General features: G+C 45.9%; 1 protein-coding gene across 2 annotated transcripts; it reads left to right on the forward strand.

Moving 5' to 3' along the window:
* The first annotated feature begins 3432 nt into the window (after positions 1 to 3432).
* On the forward strand, positions 3433 to 6822 carry LOC125518961 (amino acid permease 3-like). 2 transcript variants are annotated; one of them, XM_048683847.1, is made up of 5 exons: positions 3433 to 3583; positions 4712 to 4852; positions 4950 to 5183; positions 5300 to 5393; positions 5485 to 6822. In XM_048683847.1, the coding sequence occupies exons 2-5, from the start codon at positions 4714 to 4716 to the stop codon at positions 6491 to 6493; spliced, it is 1476 nt and encodes a 491-aa protein (XP_048539804.1). In that variant the 5' UTR covers positions 3433 to 3583; positions 4712 to 4713; the 3' UTR covers positions 6494 to 6822. The 2 variants fall into 2 exon arrangements, with proteins under 2 accessions (XP_048539804.1, XP_048539815.1); XM_048683858.1 differs by lacking the exon at positions 3433 to 3583 and adding an exon at positions 4432 to 4630.
* Positions 6823 to 22247: the final 15425 nt, after the last annotated feature.

Here is a 22247-nt window from a genome sequence, read left to right on the forward strand (position 1 = left end):
CGGGAGGGGAATCATCGTCGCGGTGATCGTCTTCATCAACATCACCATCATCATCAACATCCTCATCTCTTTTACACGGTCCACTCTCCCGCACCCCGCTGTAATCCCTACTTGAACATGGTGCTTTATGCCACAAATTATGATCCAATGATGTGTTGCCATCCTATGATGTTTTGAGTAGATATCCTTTATCTTTGGGTTGATTGCTGATCTAGATTGATATGAGTTGTATGTTTTATATTGGTGCTGTCCTATTGTGCCCTTCGTGTCGTGCAAGCGTGAGGGATTCCCGTTGTAGGGTGTTGCAGTACGTTCATGATTCGCTTATAGTGGGTTGCTTGAGTGACAAAAGCATAAACCCGAGTAAGGGGGTTGTTGCGTATGGGATAAAGGGGACTTGATGCTTTAATGCTATGGTTGGGTTTTACCTTAATAATCTTTAGTAGTTGCGGATGCTTGCTAGAGTTCCAATCATAAGTGCATATGATCCAAGAACAGAAAGTATGTTAGCTTATGCCTCTCCCTCATATGAAATTGCAATGACAACTATCGGTCTTGTTAACAATTGCCTAAGAAAATTCCACACACCGATCCATCATTATTCCACACTCGCTATTTATAATATTTAGTAATATATTCTAACTTTATGATAACAGCACCTACTTTTATATTTTATCTCTCCGATACCATGCAAAGTTATCTTCTTCATACCCACAACGTAGTTTTATTTATCGTTTCTAGTTGGAAGCAAACGTTCGGTGTACGTAGAGTCGTATCAGTGGCAGATAGGACTTGGGAGAATATTGATCTTACCTTTAGCTCCTTGTGGGTTCGACACTTCATACTTATCACTTCCACCTTTGAAAATTGCTACGATGATTCCATGCACTTGGGGATTATCATACACCAACAGATCCAATTGGGGAAATTGGGACTCACGTGCATGCCCTCACCGCGGTGCCATGTACTGGTTGAACGGCGTGCCGTGGCTGAGCGTGTTGTCGATGAACTTATCGAAGGTGCCCTCATAGATGACGCATATCTCGAGGGGGCCGATGGAGTAGTCGGTGACGCGGCATTGCCAATGCACGTTGTTGTAGCTCTCACACCCGGTCTGTAGGCAGCGGGACAAGGACCGACTAGGTGGCATGATTGATCTTGTTTTGCGAATACGCATTTTAGCTTCACCTCCTAGACATTGATTGTTGGCTCTTCGGAATCTGTACCTTTTTTCTTTTCCTTTTCTTGCACTTGGGCTTGTTCATGCGGTTATGCCAACAGACCTTATTTTACACATGACAACCCACGACAATCTTGCATCAAAGGCTTTTTCACACTATGTAGCTGAACGCTCCGTGTCGTAAAAGAAAGGGGTGGTGTAACACTCAACATGCGGTTCTAGCCCGAACGCAGACTTACAAGTCTCGCTAAGGATAGAAGCGCATATTAGTAATGCCCCAACATTTGACTAATATCATACACGCAAGTGTCACATATCTGTAACAAGGATGACATCACAACAAATACGACATCAACTGAAGAGATGAAAATACAAGAGTAGTAGTATGGCATACAAATGTCAAACATAGGCACACAGCCAAATCACCAATCAGAGGTCACATGACCCAACAACACATTCCAAGCATCAATTAGAAGGCAAAATCCAAGTAGCGGATTAGAAGCAAATTGGTCTAAAGAGGGCCCCCAATAAATAAAGCAACGTCCACCCTGCTAATCCCAGGCGCCAACTGGGATACCATCCTATAATCGACGATGAAGAAGAAGAACTCTAAATAGAAGATACATCGCTCTCATGTTAGAGCATCACTTTACATGTAACTGCGCCTGATGTTGCTGCAGTATCCGTAAGTCATTGAGACTCAACAATAACATTACCAAGGATATCAAGACTAACAATACTTAATGGGTTGGATATGGTTAAGTGGTGAGGATTGCAGCAGACACTAAGCATTTGTAAACCATCTAGTCCTATGAGTACTAGAAGAGTAATTCCTACGCATAAGGGCGCACAACTAGAATAATCAATAAGTGATCCTAAACACCAACCTAGGAGTCATTCATAATTCCACTGTGTCCACTTCTTGATCCCGATCTCACAAGAAGTGACAATCACGATACGCACACGGTTGGCAAGTTTTAGTTGTTAGTTTCAGTTCTCTACAATCGGATGTTACAAATTTTCAAGTCGCCATATAACCGCGGGCACGGCTTTTCGAAAGATTTAACTCTATAGGGATGCTCCAACTCATCCATTATAAAGTATGATATGCACATCCGTTCCTCCCAATTCAGGACCATGACAGCCTAGATTGGTTCAAAGGAGTCGGAAGCATCAAGTCCTCCACCTAAGGTAAAACTAGTCCAACAAGGCCACTCGGCGTGTCGACCCCACTTCAGAGCCACACACACTCTTACCGGACGCTACCGGATGAGCAAAGCTTTCGGTTAGCTGAAACCCTGGTTTCCCAGAGGCGCCTCAAGGTGCTCTGTTTCGGACCATTTCTGAAAGCATTTTTGAAAGGCTGGCTTGTTATTTTCCCCCAAACCTCATGAATGTGATTTCACCACCAATATCTTCACACACTCAGAAAAGTAAGCAATGTTTGCTGTAAAAAAATATACTGTTTATAGCAAAAGCATTTGAGCTCGGGATAATAAGGACACTAGCTCCAATCTTTCTCTGTACTTAATCTTCACTATCCGTTTAACCTAGTTTTCTGTAAACAAATCTTAGGCGGCCTCTACTTTTCTTATAGCTAGACTACGTGACTCCTAAGAGATTTGTGGATTGAGCCTTCACCAACTAATGACTCTATTTCTCGAATTTAAACTACTACTGCTAGCTAGCACACCGCTAACACTTTGGTTGCTCGTTGCAAACATGAGACGTCTACACTCTAGGCATCAATCAGCCGAGCTGCTTTGTTAGCATCCATGATCAGCGGGAGTTCTGTAGGATAAGGCCACAACAACGGTACGAACAGGATATGTTCGCCAGACAAGCAAATCCAGGCCGAGCAAATATCATTTCCAGCATTTCACTTCTCACCGCTAAATCACCCCTGTACTTGCCGTTAGGAGCCACACACACTTCGACATTTTGCAAAAAATGTGAGAAACCATGGGCGCGAAGTCTTCCCTTATTTTCACGACGCATCTGGCCGGGAACAAGCAGATCGTGATACGATCCCTAGTGGGCGATCAACTTACTTAATCTCGTGGCCGAGAGGGGCACCGAACATATTCTACGCCGCGGCAAAAAGGATGGTCGAGAACCTGTGGGGTACAAACACCCGAGGGCCTCCCTTGAGCGTACAGTACAGTATCATCCAGCCAAGCCATGCATGCATGAAAAATGCCAGAAACACGTTGTACACCCTAAAGCCAGCCCTGCCCACCCCTATAAATACCATTACCATTGGACACACTTGAACACACCATCACAACAAGTTTAACCCCATCTCTTGTCTCTTGACATAACACTTTATAGCCCCGAACTTGTCTCGTGACTCTCTCTTGCAAGGGGAGAGGAGACCAAGTAGAGGAGGCTATTTTTGCAAAGGTAAGAAATCTCAATGCATGCATGCATGCACTGTGGCGATCCTATCTTATCTTAAGGTGCATGCCGCGCATGTTTGTTACTCCATCGCCTCCTTAGCTTAGATATTTGATGATCTTGCGTGGTGGCATGCATGCACATGCGTGCAGGTGCATGTGTCATCGTTTTCAATCGGGCCGTGTGTAACAACTTGCTAGCTAGCTAGGCGCGCTGTTCTCGCTGACCAATGCAGCTATAGCTGTAGTGAGGAGACAGGGCAAGAGGCAAGTTGACATGTGTGCCCGTAGGAGATAGAGGAGGGGGAGGAGGGGTCCAACCATTACACCGATCGGCCACGTTTTTTCCCTTCGTGCCACTAGCTAGAGGAGCCTCGCGTGGTCCATTCTTCTGCAAAAACCCTGGCCATCAATTCAGCAAAATATTTTAGCTGAGCAAATTTGTTTTTCTTTTAAATTGGATTTTTTTTTCTTAGATAGCCCAAGGTCTCTCTCTCACACACACACACCAGAGATATGTACCAATAAACGACAAGTTTGCATGCTACACCCATGCATGCATGCACGCCACTTGATCTCCGAACCGTCGTACATCTACACATGCGATCGGCCCAAGTGGGCGAGAGACACGCTATGACATATTCCTCTTCACATAATAGAGGCATCAGGCAATGCTCTACCAGCCCCTAACATCGGTTTCAACTTAAAGATCGCCGAGAACAGATGCTAAATACCCTTGGTGTACGCTACAAAATTCCCTAGCTCAGCGTCCCCACCTCCTCGAGCCCAGACCCGGATGAACGAACACCCACCAACCTTCCAGGCAGGCGCCTATAAATCGCCGCCCCCGCTCTTATCTCTTCCTCACACTGCACTCGCTCACCCCCGCCCACTATACGACCTCGGTCGGTCTAGTGGAGCGGTAAACCGGCCGCCTTTGAATTCCACCCCGCGAGCAGTCTTGGCGCTCTCCGCGTCCCGCTCACTAGCCGGCAGCCACCCTCCACACCTTGGTTGACGCTATATATTGTAGTCGCGGTGCTACTTACCTGAGGTACAACGAGATACCGATCGGCCTGTACTGTGTGCTCTAGCTGTGATCTCACTGCTCGATCGGGCGTTGTGGCTGGTGCAGAGATGGGGGAGAACGGCGTGGGCAAGAACTACTACCTGCAGGGGGGCGCGGCGGCGGCGGCCATGGAGGTGTCCTCCGTGGAGCACGGCCAGGCTGGCGGCTCCAAGTGCTACGACGACGACGGCCGCCTCAAGCGCACCGGTAAGGAAGAAAGAAAGATGCTACTGCGATCATGTGGTACGGCCGCCTCAAACGTGCGCGACGGGACAAACTGACGTGGACTTTTGGTGTGCCGCAGGGACGATGTGGACGGCGAGCGCGCACATCATCACGGCGGTGATCGGGTCCGGGGTGCTGTCGCTGGCCTGGGCCATCGGGCAGCTCGGCTGGGTGGCCGGCCCCGCCGTCATGCTGCTCTTCTCCCTCGTCACCTACTACACCTCCTCGCTGCTCTCCGACTGCTACCGCTACGGCGACGAGACCACCGGCAAGCGCAACTACACCTACATGGACGCCGTCAACGCCAACCTCAGTACGTCTGCATGCCTCCTACTGTTCACCCGAGCTCGCGTAATTCGCAGCTACATGCATGCATGCATGCAGAGCAGAGCTCACTCTGCTTCTCTCTCTTGCCGTTCCGTCGAGCAGGTGGCATCAAGGTCCAGCTCTGCGGATTCCTGCAGTACGCCAACATCGTCGGCGTCGCCATCGGATACACCATCGCCGCCTCCATTAGCATGCTGTGAGCACCCAAAACTTTCTGCAACCATGGTCTTGATCTGTGCTAGCTGGTGAACGTGAACTTACCGTCGCTTGTGAACTGTATGATGCAGTGCGATCAAGAGGGCCAACTGCTTCCACGTCAAGGGGCACGTGAACCCGTGCCACATCTCGAGCACGCCCTACATGGTCATCTTCGGCGTGGCGCAGATCTTCTTCTCGCAGATCCCGGACTTCGACCAGATCTCCTGGCTCTCCATCCTGGCCGCCATCATGTCCTTCACCTACTCCGCCATCGGCCTCGGCCTCGGCATCGTCCAGGTGGTCGCCAACAAGGGCGTCAAGGGCAGCCTCACCGGCATCAGCATCGGCGCCGTCACGCCCATCGACAAGGTCTGGCGGAGCCTCCAGGCGTTCGGCGACATCGCCTTCGCCTACTCCTATTCGCTCATCCTCATCGAGATCCAGGACACCATCAGGGCGCCGCCGCCGTCCGAGGCCAAGGTCATGCGCCGCGCCACCCTCGTCAGCGTCGCCACCACCACGCTCTTCTACATGCTCTGCGGCTGCATGGGCTACGCCGCCTTCGGCGACGACGCACCCGGGAACCTCCTCACCGGCTTCGGCTTCTACGAGCCCTTCTGGCTCCTCGACATCGCCAACGCCGCCATCGTCGTCCACCTCGTCGGCGCCTACCAGGTCTACTGCCAGCCCCTGTTCGCCTTCGTCGAGAAGTGGGCGCAGCAGAGGTGGCCCAAGTCAGGGTTCATCACCGGAGAGATCCAGGTCCCGCTCGTCTCCTCCGGCTTCAAGCTCAACCTCTTCCGCCTGACGTGGCGGTCGGCGTTCGTGGTGGCGACGACGGTGGTGTCGATGCTGCTGCCCTTCTTCAACGACGTCGTCGGCTTCCTCGGCGCCATCGGGTTCTGGCCGCTCACCGTCTACTTCCCCGTGGAGATGTACATCGTGCAGAAGAAGATACCCAGGTGGAGCTCGCAGTGGGTGTGCCTACAGCTGCTCAGCCTCGCCTGCCTCATCATCACCATTGCCGCCGCCGCCGGCTCCATCGCCGGGATAATGTCCGATCTAAAGGTCTACAAGCCGTTCTCCACAACTGACTGATCTATGCTTGGCCGTCGCATGAATGCACAGATCCTCATGGACAGAATATGCCTAAAAGCTCTAATTAATTAATCAACCAATTATCACGTGTTCACTAAAAATTACATGTTCAAGTAATTGTTGCTCTAAACGGCCGGTGTACCAGTACCACCGGTGCTGCTGATTTCATTTTCCTTTGTTTGCCATCCGTCGTGTTAACTGAAAACGGTAGAGGGAACCAAAATAGTGTACTTCCAAAGTGGTGTGATTGTAAGTACGTTAATGAGAAACGAATGTTCTCATGATAACTACTTGAGTGGTATTAAGATCATTATCCAGATGAGCCTGAATTTCTTCTTGCTACACTTTTTCGAATGGTGCGGCCTTTTTTTAGAGAGAGAGGGAGAGAGAGAGAGAATTTTCTGATCTATTCATAATCAAACATGCTAGTACAAAGAAGACTGGTGCAGCCTTGACATTATGTATCTCGTTAACCGGTTTTCTCATAATTAATTGGAAACTCTATTATCTTTGCACCACTCTGTTGGTTGCTCGGAAAACATGGACTTCGATTTGCGATCATGCGCAACTTTCTTAGACTAGCCACAGTGGGAGTAACTTCAGCAGTAATATCGGGTCCAACTCAGCAAATTTGCTTATGTGGCAATGAGTTAATGAGGAGAGAGCTAGTTATAGTAGTAACTTAGCTAGTTACTGTAACATCACATGTCCCAATGCAATATGAGTCTATAACCTAATAAATAAATCTTTGCATGTTACCACACTTAAGTTACTATCCACTATGAAGTTAGTAACTTAGTCTAGGGATATGTGTATGTTACTAGTGTATGTTACTCTCCATTGTGGCTAGTCTTAAGGAGAAAAACATTTGACAAAGGCTATATTTTATTTGACGAGTAAGGCTGGTCATAGTGGGGAGTAACTTAGACTAGTGTCATGCATATGACACTAGTCTTTGTTACTACCTTCATAGTGCAAAGTAACATACAAGTAGTATCATAGATGATTGCATTTATTACATTATAGACTCATTTTGCTTTGGTTTGCGTTATGTTACAGTAACATATTATGTTACTCCAAACACCTCTCTCTCATTAACTATATGCCACATAAGCAAACTTGTCTTGGAATGCGCTATGTTATTTGCTTAGTTACTCCCACTATGACCAGCCTAAGGCAGGAGCTCCGCCGATTTCATTAAGAGAGAAAAAACAAATACATAGTTGGTCGGTTTATAAGAAAAAAACAAGATGAAAGCTAGCAAACAAAATCAAAATTAAAAGTATGTTTTTGGTCCCTCAAATTTACCGAAAGTTTAGATCACGTCCCTCAAAAAAATTGTGTGACATTTAGTCCCTCATCTTTCAAAAATGGATAAATTTTGTCCAAAACCGGACTAGAGAGGAAAACCAGTCCCATGGTGTTGGTTTTCTCTATCCTCACATGTACAAACTATAGGCAGTTTCTTATGCTTTTGATGCTTTTGATGTTTCTCATATGTACAAACTATAGGAGTAAATCTATTCAACACCCTCAAGCCCACGAAGACCCAATGTCGACTAGTGCAGATTTTTTCCATTGCACAACCCATATCATACACGGAGATGCAAACCGTCACCTTGCGATGGTGTGTGATAGGGGGTGCTCGCACACTATACCGGATATCTGTGTACGATAGGGGAACCCATCTCACACGATAGGCGTGGAGGAAACGTGTGTAATGTTACGAGCTATCACACATATTTAGCCAGAACTTTACGTGTGAGATAGATTGTACATCACACATGATTATTATCTTGGTATCGTGTGTTGTTATATACCCCCTTGAACGTTTCTGGAGAAGCACAATTGTGTGGGATGATTGTATTCATTGCACATGATTCGTTGGATGGACGTGTGTGTTGGTCCATCCATCACACATGCTGCCTATGTCACAGTTGTATGTGCTGATTCATTCATCGCACACGTTGTATGTGTCACAATCGTGTGTGTTGTATGTGTTCATTGTGCATGCTCTCTTATACGCAACCATGTGAAATGCAATGAACAATAGCATCCACACAATGAGTTTTATTTTCTCATTATCTAATCCCTGGCCATGCAAAAGCAAATTCACATTTCATATGCAACAAATGTTCACCACAAAAACAAATGTTCACCACAATTTCATATCCAACAGACAACACATTGCAGGCTTGATGTTGATTTGGGTGCGGCTTCCGGCCCGTCCTCTGTTGCGGCTTCTCCCAGTCGCGCTCGTCCTGTTCCTGTGCGCTCGCCTGCGTCTACGGCCCGCAAGAGCGGCCACGTCTCCAACAGCGGCAAGCGGGTGGTCGATCGGGCGGCTCGGCGTGCTGCGGCTCGGGATCTGCCTCCTTCAGGTTCGTCCCCAGCCCCTCCCCCCCCCCCCCCCGGCTGCCTCTCCTATGCGTTTAGTTCTTCCTTCTCAAACTGATGATCACTTGCTCAAAATTCTAGATGATGTTGGTATTTGCTTAGATTCTAGCATGGGTTCCCCCTCATCTATTCTTGGTGTTATTAGGGCAAATGAAATTTCCCAGGCTGATATTGCGAAAGCCAAGGAGATTCGGGTGGGTTCGGGCGCTCCTCCGGTTGTGGCCGGTGGGGATGAGGGGGGAGTTCACAGGTGTCAAGCTCCCTCAGTGACTTCTATTCGTGTGACAAGGAAGCGTGCTAAATCCTGCATGGCGCGAGCAGGTCGAGTCTCCGTATCAAAAACCTATCTTTTAGATTAAGGCCCTATTCTGGAATATTCATGGTTTCAGCGCTAGGGGGTGCAGGGACCAACTTAAAGACCTGGTCCGATCCGAAAACGTAGAATTTATTGGCCTTGTCGAGACTATCAAATCTTCCTTTTCCTCCAACGAATTATCGGGCATTGCTGGGATAGACATATTCCATTGGAACTATGTGGCCTCGGCTGGGCACTCCGGTGGTCTTCTGCTTGGTGCCAAAAAAGATACTTTTGATTTTGTGGCTTTCGACCATGGCATTTTTTGGGCTAGCATGGTGGTTTCTCTGCGATCCCTCAACTCCTTGTTGGAGATCATGGTGGTTTATGGTCCGGCTGACCACGCGATGTCTTATGCCTTCCTGGATGAGATTAGTATAAAATTGAATCATGCTAGCTACCCCTCTTGATCGGGGGCGATTTTAACATGCTCCGTTTTCCTTCTGACAAGAGCTCGTCCAACTTCTCTTGGCCCCTGGCTGATGCTTTTAATGCTTTCATTAGGGACACGGCTATTCATGAGATTCCTAGGGTTGGAGCCCGTTTCACTTGGTCTAACCATCAAACTCCCCCTATTCGCTCTGTTCTTGATAGGGTTTTTGTTTGCCCTAGGTGGGATTCTTTATTCCTCCGGGTCAGTCTTAGAGCCCTGCCTGTGTTGGCTCTGATCATACCCCCTTGATTCTAGATGATGGTTTGCGCTCAGTGGGTTTCCCGAGATTCCAGTTTGATGCTTCATGGCTACAAGTGGAGGGTTTTAATGAGTTGGTGGCTCAAAAGATCCTGTCTTTCCTGTCCTCTACTCGTCGCTCTTTTGGCCCCATGGATGACTGGCATCAATGCTCCTATTTTCTGCGTCGATTCCTTAGAGGCTGGTCTAAAAATCACTACGTTGAGTCAAGGCGTGACAAAGCTAGGTTGGTGGCTCAAATTGGTGTTTTAGATGAACGCGCCGATAGTTCTGGGCTGTCCTCGACTGAATGGCAAACTCGGTATGGTTTAGAAGAGGCGCTACTGGGCATTCATAGGCAAGAGGAAGTGTATTGGAAACAGCGTGGTAATATCAACTGGACCTTAAAGGGTGACTCTCCTACGTCTTACTTCTTTGCGATTGCTAACGGCAGGCGCCAGAGATGCATTATTGATAGCCTTGTGATAGACGGCGTCAGGGTCTCTGACCCCTCGGTGATTATGCGTCACGTGGTTGATTTCTTCTCTAACCTCCTAGCTGATAAACCCGTGGTAGGCTTTAATTTGGCCTCGTCCTTTTGGTCTTCTCTGGACCAGCTTTCGTTCGCTGATAATGAGAGTTTGCTGACCCCTCCCACGGAAGAGGAAATTTTCGAGACGATACGCACTGGCAACCCGAATGCGGCCTCTGGGCCTGACGGCTTTTCCATTCCTTTCTTCCGGCAATTCTGGCCTCAGCTAAAGGGCTTAATTATGGCTATATCTCAAGGCTTTTGGTTGGGGACGGTTGACATGTCCATACTTAACTATGCAGTTCTCACCCTCATCCCTAAAGTCAAAGGTGCTGACTTGATCTCCCAATTTAGACCCATTGCTTTGATTAACAATTTTGCTAAGATTCCTGCCAAGGGGATGGCTACTAGGATCTCTCCGATCGCCCATCGGGTTATTAGCCCCTTTCAATCCGCATTCATTAAGGGTAGATTCATTCTAGACGGGGTGCTTTGCCTACATGAGATAATCCATGACCTTCACTGTAAGAAAACCAAGGATGTGGTCCTTAAACTTGATTTCGAAAAGGCGTATGACTTAGTCAGCTGGAGTTTTCTCCGCCAGGTTCTGTTGGCCAAGGGCTTCGATGGTTCGGTGGTCCACCGCCTGATGCAACTGGTTTTTGGTGGGCACACGGCGGTGTCTGTCAATGGCCAGACCAGTAATTTCTTTGCGAACGGTAGGGGCCCGAGGCAAGGAGATCCGGCGTCTCCCTTGCTCTTCAATTTTGTGGCTGATGCTTTATCTCACATTCTCTCCCGTGCTGCGGCTGCTGACCACATCTCGCCGGTTAGCTCCCACCTTATTCCTAATGGCATCTCTCATCTTCAGTATGCGGACGACACCATCATTATGGTCGAACTTAATGATAATTCCATCACGAATCTGAAATTCCTTCTCCTCTGCTTTGAAGCCTTGTCGGGCCTTAAAATCAATTTTTCTAAAAGTGAGGTCATGGTGACTGGGGTATCTGCCTCAGAAGCGCAGAAGGTCGCCCATCTCTTGAACTGCTCGCTAGGATCCTTTCCTCTCCAATATTTGGGCCTACCCATCTCCCCGCTTAAGCTTTTGGCCAAAGAGTTTGCTCCGGATGTGACTAAAGTCGGCAATAGAGTTTTGCCGTGGCGAGGGCGTTATAACTCTCAGGCGGGCAAGGTCGCCCTTACCAACTCCTGCCTTTCCTCTCTCCCGATGTTTCTAATGGGCTTCTATCTTCTGTCTGAAGGGACCCACGCGGGCTTTGATAAGCACAGGGGTGCCTTTTACTGGAACTCCTCCGATAACAAACGAAAATATAGGATGGTCAAGTGGGACCTCATTTGCAGACATAAGAACATGGGGGCCTTGGCATCATTAACACCAGAATCATGAATAAGTGCCTTTTGTTAAAATGGTGGTGGAAGATTATGACCCTTGATGATCGTCCTGCTTAGCTTAACCTTCTTGAAGCTAAATACTTTTCCTCCTCGAGCCCTATGTTCGCTTCCTCTTCTGGTGGTTCTCAATTTTGGCGCCAGCTTGTTAGTATTAGATTGGTGGGTAGATTTACGCGGTTTTGGTTAGATTGGTGGGTTGGGGAAATTCGTTGTTCACCCTGGTGAAATTCGTTGTTCGTAATGGCAAATCTACGCGGTTTTGGTTAGATTGGTGGGTTGGGGACACTACTCTTGCGGTGGCTCACCCGTATCTGTTTTTGTTTTGTGCTAACCCCGAGATCTCTATCTCTGAGCTCTCGGCTCAGGGTTGGGTTTTAGATTTGCGGCGCTCTCTTTCTCCTGTGGAGTTGAAAGAATGGCAACGCCTTACTGCCTGCTTCCCCCTGCTCTTGGTGGAAGAGGACTCCGTTTTTTGGCCCCACTCCTCTTTGGGCCGTTTTTCTGTTAAGTCGGCGTATTCGCATCTCATCGCTGGTGTTCGCTCTGATAAGTTTAAGCTTATTTGGTCTGCCCGCATACCTCCTAAGATCAAAATCTTTCTTTGGCAAGCTTTTCGTCGCAAACTTCCTGCGGCTGAACAGATTAAAAAGAGGAACGGGCCGGGTTCTGATAGCTGTCAACTGTGCGGCGCCCTAGAGGATACAGAATATATCTTTTTCCAGTGCTCTTTGGCTAAATTCATTTGGACTTGCATTAGGCTTTGGCTGCCCGTTTCTTGGAACCCTTCCTCTTTTGAGGATCTTCGGCGATGTATCAATTCTCTAGCAGGCCGGTCTAAGCGGGTTTTCATGGTGGGCTGGGCAACGATTTGTTGGTCGTTGTGAACTACTAGAAACAAGTTCATTATTGAACACATTTTTCCGGCTAACCCTGTCAGTTGCTTATTTAAAACTAATATCTTTTTGCAGCAGTGGAGATCATTGACTAAGGATGGGGACCTTGAGGCTTTCGACGATATGCTATCCAAAATGAAATCTACGGCTTCTTCTCTACTGCGGTGGTCTAGGAGGACGGTTTCTTAGGATTTCGTTTGCTCGTTTGGCTAGCCTACGTGCCATGATAGGCTGGATGCCTTGTACCCATACTTTCTAGTTGTGCGGTGTTAAACTTATGTGGTCTATTCTGGTGGTTGTGACTCTACCTGGTGGCTTTATCTATAAAGTCGGGCTCTCGCCTTTTATCTAGAAAAAAAACAGACAACACATTTCTTATTTTCACCACAAAAATTCCAATTGAGTTGGCAGCATGACATGCTTACCTAGGATGAGTTGGCGGCGGTTTAGCACAGCGCACGTGAGGCAGCAGCACCACGGGAGCACTACGACTACGAGGCTATGTCCAGAGACATGATCGACGTGTGCATGAGAGAAATACCACGTTACATGGCGATTGACCAAGGTAGAAATTCATACGCAAAACAGTTTTGCTAAGTCTAAGTCGACCGTGACTTGGTTATTTTTCAGTTGATGCTATATTTGTTCGATCTTGCATGGAGATCCATGCAAAATTTCTTTTAGCTTTTTTTTTATATACTAGTATGTTACTTGACTGAAACTTGGTTAAATCTCAGTCAACTGAAATCTAACCTCACCCAACGCAAAAAGATCGATCCACCGAGGCGTTTCTGACCATACATATTCACCAACGGTTGATTCCCGAGGAGTCAAAATCGAGTCGCCACCACCCACCAGTGCCGGTACGGTCATCCGGGTCCGGCGACCGCCTGACTGCGCCCCCGCCCAATAGCTCGTACGGTCGCACTCGCTTCCGGGGGGCTGATCACCGCCATCTTAATCTGAACGTGATGCACGCGCACATGAATTCCACAGCAAGTTTTCATCGTCGGCGACGCGTCACCATATCCATTTCTCGCGCGTGTGATCGATCATGGCCACATTTCGAATTTGAATGGGGCTTTACCGCGCGTGGGCAGCAGTAGCATGCAAGTCACCGTCGGAGAATATCCAAATCCATCTCCTGAGGATTTGACGTGGCATCAACAACCCACTTACTTAAAGCCAAACCTCGATCGTCCCCGACCTTGAGCACTAGCCCTCGTCCAGTCCCATATCACCTCCTCATCCTTGCGCAAAGTCGATGTACGGGCGCTGCACCTGCACTGATCCTATCCAAAGTTGATGGTGGTTTAATACTTTAATCAAATCAATGGCACGAGTAGACGGCGAGTCAAGGAAGGAAGGGATCTGCCCCGGAAGGCCGGAAGAAAAGAATCTCCCTCCCCGGCGACCGCGTCGCGATCCATCAGAGATCCCGCTCCCGCCCCACCACCACGACGCACGTCGCTCGCTCGGGATCGATCGTCCCGTCTCCTTTCTCGCCGGATTCCTCCAGTACATCTTTTCGGTGGCGGTGGTCCGGTGGCTCCTGTCGCCTCGGCCGCTCTGCTCCTCTGCCGTCGCCGTCGCCGGGGGGGAAGACAGATGGCTGCTATTCGAATGGACCGGCCGTGAGGTGTAGCATACGATGGACGCATCATCACCAGCTGGCCTGCACTCGGTCCGATATTGCATGTACCATATGGCACGCAGCTGTTTCGTCCTGGTTATGTGAACGCAGGCGGGCATCGAATGTGTTCAGAGACTAATGCATGCAGAGACTTCATCAGTACTTTGGCTCCACTTCTAGATCAACAGCACCTACGTACGTACACGCATGGGCTTGGCTTGTGCTCTGTGCCGTGTGGGGGGTTAATTAGCTAGCGCGCTCAAGGTACAAGCAAACCGAGCACATATTCTTGTTCTCTTCTTTTTCGCGGGAGAGGGAGTTAGAAAAGAGCCCTCATTGAACAGACGAGCACATATTCTTCCTGTAGAGCACCTAGAAGCAGTGCGCCGACCGATGGAGTTGCTTAATTCCATCGAATCGATCGCGGTAGCCGGACCAGAGAATTCGCTGAATTTTCCGACTGCGCCAGGACAGTCGTTCTGGTCTTGCAAGCAGAACAGTGACGTGCAATGACTCGTGTAGCGACAGCGGTTGGGTAGAATAGATTCGGTGGCATGTCGCAAACCGCAACAGCTGAAGAACCTCGGTGTAAAAACAGCAGGGGGGGGGGGGGGGGGGGGGGGGGGGGGGGGGGGCAAAGTCAAATGTGGCGCGTGATCTATCTATCTATCTCTTGGGCTGAGAGGATTATTTTGTCCGGCCGGGAAAACGATCGGTCGAAGGCGAGACTGATCTATCGGCAGGGGAAGAAGAATCGGGGAGAGTAATAATCGGAGGGGGATTAGCTACTTGTTCTCTGGTTTATCTTATCTGCTCGTCGGTACGAGATGCTGCGGTTACTGCTACTACTGGTACGCTACTACTACTGTGGGATGCGATGAGGATGAGGCGCCATTATTGGCTGCACCTGCGCCACCAGGGGCCGGGGCAGGGAGAACAATTGGAACAGTAGAACCGAACATTACGACCGTGAAGGTAAGGTCTGGGATAATCCTGTTTTACCGATGGTGATGCGTGGATGCTCTGCTGCTACTGCAAAGCATTACCGAGAGCGAAGTTCATGGACCGAGCTTTCACGCACCCAAATTCCAATTTCCAAACAATTCTTTTTCTTTTCTTTGGCCATTTTACGGCAGTACGCACGTGTTTTTTTTACATGAACATCTACCATACAGCAACACATACAGATGTCTCACCGGCCACACACTGATGAAGTCTGGTGTTCTTGATTCGTTCATTTTTATTTTATTTTTTGAGGGGAGTTCTTATTCGTTCATGAACTCTAGTTTTGCACGTTGCTTGCTGGGCCTAGTCCTGTTTCATGCATGATTCCACTCGAACGGGCCTCGCGACGAGCCGGAGGCTCACCCGCCTTGGCGTGGTCAACCCCGGCGGCCGGCGCGTCCGACATGTCGAGCTCCTCCGGCGCCATACCGCCATTCAACAAAGCCAAGGAAGAGACAGTCGTTACACACTGTATTACCCTCTTTACCTAGCTACGATGCAAGCAATTTTTGATCATTGCTGCCTCCAAATAATTCTATTCAACTCTATCATATGCTTTCATCATGTCCAACTTCATCGCACAACAAGCATTATTCTTACTTTGAAATCTTTTCATAAAATGAAGGCACTCATATGTGTTAGCCTGACTAGGACGAAAGCGGACTGCTCTTCAGAAATTATCTCCGGTAAAATCTTTTTCAGCCGGTTTGCATGTACTTTTGATATAATCTTAAAGATTACATTGCACAAATTAATTGGCCATAATTAGATTAAAGAGGTTGGATTTTGTACCTTAGGAATAAGAACGATGAACGTCTTGTTAATAACCTCCGGAGACTCAATACCGTTAAGCACTCACAGCACCATCTCAGTAACTTCATCACCACACACTTCCCAATTCCTTTGAAAAAAAATGCAGCGGGAAACCATCCGGCCCCGATGCTTTAGTGGGACCCCGCTTCGGTACACACGCATTTGAAACAAGGTCTCCTTCACCTCACACGCTTTATACAGAGCATACAACATCTCGTTCATATCATTAGTTACTTTACAAGGTATGTGGAAGAGCACCTCGTCCATCCCAACAGTACCTTCAGAAGTGTAAAGATTTCATCAAACATGATAGACCTTTTACATGAACTACTATACAACAACATACAGATGTCGAACACTAGTGTTCTTGATTCATTCATTTTTTTTTGAGTCTAAACAAACTCGCTTTATTGATCAATAATGTTCATAGGGATACAATTCAAGTCTGGAGGTTTAAAAGCCACACATGGCGCCCCGAGTCCAGACCAAAAGCGTGCTTAGCAAGGCTATGGGCCTCTTGATTTGATACTCTGCCTTCAAAGATGAAGGCACAACTCTGAAAAAGCGTAGTAGTCTCCCTAATCTCCTTCACAATGCTCGCATTCATTCTTCTAGTGCCAAGGTTTATGTCCTGAACAGCGTTTTTACAGTCTGAAGCAATCTCCACATGAGTTAATGACAGGTCCAACGCCAGAGCCATTGCTTCACGACACGCCAGAGTCTCTAGAGTTGTTGGATCGGTTATCCCAACACTCCTAATCACTGAAGATCCCATGTACGTCCCGCCCTCGTCTCTGCATATAGCGTTGTAGGATCCCTCGTCGTTCGCTCTGTTGACTGCACCGTCAACTCTTATCTTTGCAAAACCCTGAGGAGACTGCTATCTCTTGAGCACTGCGTTGGTTTTCCCTGAAAAGGAAGGGATGATGCAGCAAAATAGCGTAAGTATTTCCCTCGGCTTTTTAGAACCAAGGTATCAATCCAGTAGGAGGCTACGCGCGAGTCCCTCGTACCTACACAAAACAAATAAATCCTCGCAACCAACGCAAATAGGGGTTGTCAATCCCTATAAGGCCACTTACGAGAGTGAGATCTGATAGATATGATAAAGATAATATTTTTGGTATTTTTATGATAAAGATGCAAAGTAAAATAAAGGCAAAGGAAATAGCAAAGGAAATAACTAAGTAGTAGGAGATTAATATGATAAAGATAGACCCGGGGGCCATAGGTTTCACTAGTGGCTTCTCTCGAGAGCATAAGTATTCTACGGTGGGTGAACAAATTACTGTTGAGCAATTGACATAATTGAGCATAGTTATGAGAATATCTAGGTATGATCATGTATATAGGCATCACGTCCGAGACAAGTAGACCGACTCTTGCCTGCATCTACTACTATTACTCCACTCATCGACCGCTATCCAGCATGCATCTAGAGGATTAAGCTAAAAACAGAGTAACGCCTTAAGCAAGATGACATGATGTAGAGGGATAGACTCATGCAATATGAAGAAAACCCCGTCTTGTTATCCTCGATGGCAACAATACAATACGTGCCTTGCTGCCCCTACTGTCACTGGGAAAGGACAACACAAGATTGAACCCAAAGCTAAGCACTTCTCCCATTGCAAGAAAGATCAATCTAGTAGGCCAAACCAAACTGATAATTCGAAGAGACTTGCAAAGATAATCAATCATACATAAAAGAATTCAGAGAAGATTCAAATATTATTCATAGATAGACTTGATCATAAACCCACAGTTCATCGGTCTCAACAAACACACCGCAAAAGATTACATCGAATAGTTATCCACAAGAGAGGGGGAGAACATTGTATTGAGATCCAAAAGGAGAGAAGAAGCCATCTAGCTACTAACTATGGACCCGTAGGTCTGAGATAAACTACTCACACTTCATCGGAGGGCTATGGTGTTGATGTAGAAGCCCTCCGTGATCGATGCCCCCTCCGGCGGAGCTCCGGAACAGGTCCCAAGATGGGATCTCGAGGATACAGAAAGTTACGGCGGTGAAATTAGGGTTTTGGTTCCGTATCTGATCATTTGGGGGTACGTAGCTATATATAGGAGGATGGAGTATGTCGGTGGAGCAACAGGGGGCCCACGAGGGTGGAGGGCGCGCCTGGGGGGCGGGTAGGCGCGGCCCCCTACCTCGCGGCCTCCTCTTTTCTTTCTTGACGTAGGGTCCAAGTCTCCCGGGTCTTGTTCGTTGGGAAAATCATGTTCCCGAAGATTTCATTCCGTTTGGACTCCGTTTGATATTCCTTTTCTTCAAAACCCTAAAACAGACAAAAAACAGCAATTCTGGGCTAGGCCTCCGGTTAATAGGTTAGTCCCAAAAATAATATAAAAGTGGATAATAAAGCCCAATAATGTCCAAAACAGTAGATAATATAGCATGGAGCAATAAAAAATTATAGATACGTTTGAGACGTATCTAGCATCCCGAAGCTCAATTCCTGCTCGTCCTCGAGTAGGTAAATGATAAAAACATAATTTTTGATGCGGAGTGCTAGTTGGCATAATTTTAATGTAATTCTTCTTAATTGTGGTATGAATATTCAGATCCTAAAGATTAAAGACAAAAGTTCATAATGACATAAAAATAATAATACTTCAAGCATACTAACTAAGCAATTATGTCTTCTCAGAATAACATGGCCAAAGAAATTTCATCCCTACAAAATCATATGGTTTAGTCATGCTTCATTTTCGTCACACAAGAATGCTCTCATCATGCACAACCCCAATGACAAGCCAAGCAATTGTTTCATACTTTAGTAATCTCAAACCTATAAACTTTCACGCAATATATGAGCGCGAGCCATGGACATAGCACTATGGGTGGAATAGAATATAATGATGGGGGTTATGTGGAGAAGACAAAAAAAGGAGAAAGTCTCACATCAACGAGGCTAATCAATGGGCTATGGAGATGCCCACCGATTGATGTTAATGCAAGGAGTATGGATTGCCATGCAACAGATGCACTAGAGCTATAAATGTATGAAAGCTCAACAAAAGAAACTAGTGGGTGTGCATTCAACTTGCTTGCTCACGAAGACCTAGGGCACTTGAGGAGGCCCATTGTTGGTATATACAAGCCAAGTTCTATAATGAAAAATTCCCACTAGTATATGAAAGTGACAAAACAAGAGACTCCCTAACATGAAGATTAAGATGCTACTTTGAAGCACAAGTGTGGCAAAGGATAGTAACATTGTCCCTTCTCTCTTTTTCTCTCATTTTTTTGGGCCTTCTTTTTTTATGGCCTTTCTCTTTTTTTTTCTTTTTTTCCTCACTTGGGACAATGCTCTAGAAAATGATGATCATCACACTTCTATTTATTTACAACTCAATGATTACAACTCGATACTAGAACAAAAGATGACTCTATATGAATGCCAACGGCGGTGTACCAGGATATGCAATGGACCAAGAGTGACATGTATGAAAGAATTATGAACGGTGGCTTTGCCACAAATACTATGTCAACTACATGATCATGCTAAGCAATATGACAATAATGAATGTGTCATGATGAACGGAATGATGAAAAGTTGCATGGCAATATATCTCGGAATGGCTATGGAAATGCCATAATAGGTAGGTATGGTAGCTGTTTTGAGGAAGATATAAGGAGGTTTATGTGTGAAAGAGCATATCATATCACGGGGTTTGGATGCACCGGCGAAGTTTGCGCCAACTCTCGATGTGAGAAAGGGCAATGCACGGTACCGAAGAGGCTAGCAAGGATGGAAGGGTGAGAGTGTGTATAATCCATGGACTCAACATTAGTCATAAAGAACTCACATACTTATTGCAAAAATCTACAAGTCATCAAAAACCTCGGTACTACGCGCATGCTCCTAGGGGATAGATTGGTAGGAAAAGACCATCGCAGGTCCCCGATCGCCACTCATAAGGAAAACAATCAAATAACACCTCATGTTTCAAATTTGTTGCATAACGTTTACCATACGTGCATGCTACGGGACTTACAAACTTCAACACAAGTATTTCTCAATTTCACAACTACTCAACTAGCATGATTTTATATCATTACCTTCATATCTCAAAACAATCATCAAGCATCAAACTTCTCTTAGTATTCAAAACACTCTTAAGAAAATTTTACTAACTTTGAATACCTAGCATATTAGGATTTTAAGCAAATTACCATGCTATTAAGACTCTCAAAATAATCTTAGTGAAGCATGAAAGATCAATAGTTTCTATAAAACAAATCCACCACCGTGCTCTAAAAGATATAAGTAAAGTACTAGAGCAAAAACTATATAACTCAAAAGATATAAGCGAAGCACATAGAGTATTCTAACAAATTCCAAATCATGTATGGCTCTATCAAAAGGTGTGTACAGCGAGGATTATAGTGGTAAACTAACAAGCAAAGACTCAAATCATACAAGACGCTCCAAGCAAAACACATATCATGTGGCGAATAAAAATATAGCTCCAAGTAAAGTTACCGATAGAAGTAGACGAAAGAGGGGATGCTTTCCGGGGCATCCCCAAGCTTTGGCTTTTCGGTGTCCTTAGATTATCTTGGGGGTGCCATGGGCATCCCTAAGCTTAGGATCTTGCCACTCCTTGCTCCACAATCCATCAAATCTTTACCCAAAACTTGAAAACTTCACAACACAAAACTTAAAGTAGAAAATCTCGTGAGCTCCGTTAGCGAAAGAAAATAAAAGACCACTTCAAGGTACTGTAATAAACTCATTCTTTATTTATATTGGTGTTATACCTACTTTATTCCAACTTCTCTATGGTTTATAAACTATTTTACTAGTCATAGATTCATCAAAATAAGCAAACAACACACAAAAAACAGAATCTGTCAAAAAAAATAAAGTCTGTAGTAATCTGTAGCTAGCCCAAGATCTGGAACCCAAAAAATTCTAAAATAAATTGCTGGACGTGAGGAATTTATCTATTAATCATTTGAAAAAAGAATTAACTAAATAGAACTTTCCAAATAAAAATGGCAGCAGTTCTCGTGAGCGCTAAAGTTTCTGTTTTTACAGCAAGTTCAACAAGACTTTCCCCAAGTCTTCCCAACGGTTCTACTTGGCACAAACACTAATTAAACACAAAAAACACAACAGAGGCTAGATAAATTATTTATTACTAAACAGGAGCAAAAGTCAAGGAATGAAAATAAAATTGGGTTGCATCCCAACAAGCGCTATCGTTTAACGCCCCTAGCTAGGCATAACAAGCAAGAATAGATCTAGGTATTGCCATCTTTGGTAGGCAATCCATAAGTGGATCTCATAATAGATTCATAAGGTAATTTAATTTTCTTTCTAGGGAAGTGTTCCATGCCTTTCTTTAATGAAAATTGGAATCTAATATTTCCTTCCTTCATATCAATAATTGCACCAATCGTTCTAAGGAAAGGTCTACCAAGAATAATAGGACATGAAGGATTGCAATCTATGTCAAGAACAATAAAATCTACGGGCACGTAATTCCTATTTGCAACAATAAGAACATCATTAATTCTTCCCATAGGTTTCTTAATAGTGGAATCCGCAAAGTGCAAGTTTAGATAGCAATCATCAAAATCACGGAAACCTAACAAATCACACTAAGTCTTTGGAATCGTGGAAACACTAGCACCCAGATCACATAAAGCATAGCATTCATGATCTTTAATTTTAATTTTAGTAGTTGGTTACCACTCATCATAAAGTTTTCTAAGGATAGCAACTTCCAATTCAAATTTTTCTTCATAAGATTGCATCAAGGCATCAACGGTATGTTTAGTAAACGTTTTATTTTGACTATAAGCGTGAGGAGAATTTACCACGGATTGCAACAAGGAAATACAATCAATCAAGGAGAAATTTTCATAGTTAAATTCCTTGAAATCCATAATTGTGGGTTTAGCAACATCTAGGGTTTTAATTTCTTCAATCCCACTTTAATCAAATTTAGCATCAAGATCAACAAATTCTGAATTCTTAGAACGCCTTCTAGGTAAAGGTGGATC

Source organism: Triticum urartu, chromosome 1, assembly GCF_003073215.2.
Source record: "Triticum urartu cultivar G1812 chromosome 1, Tu2.1, whole genome shotgun sequence".
Lineage (NCBI taxonomy): Eukaryota > Viridiplantae > Streptophyta > Magnoliopsida > Poales > Poaceae > Triticum > Triticum urartu.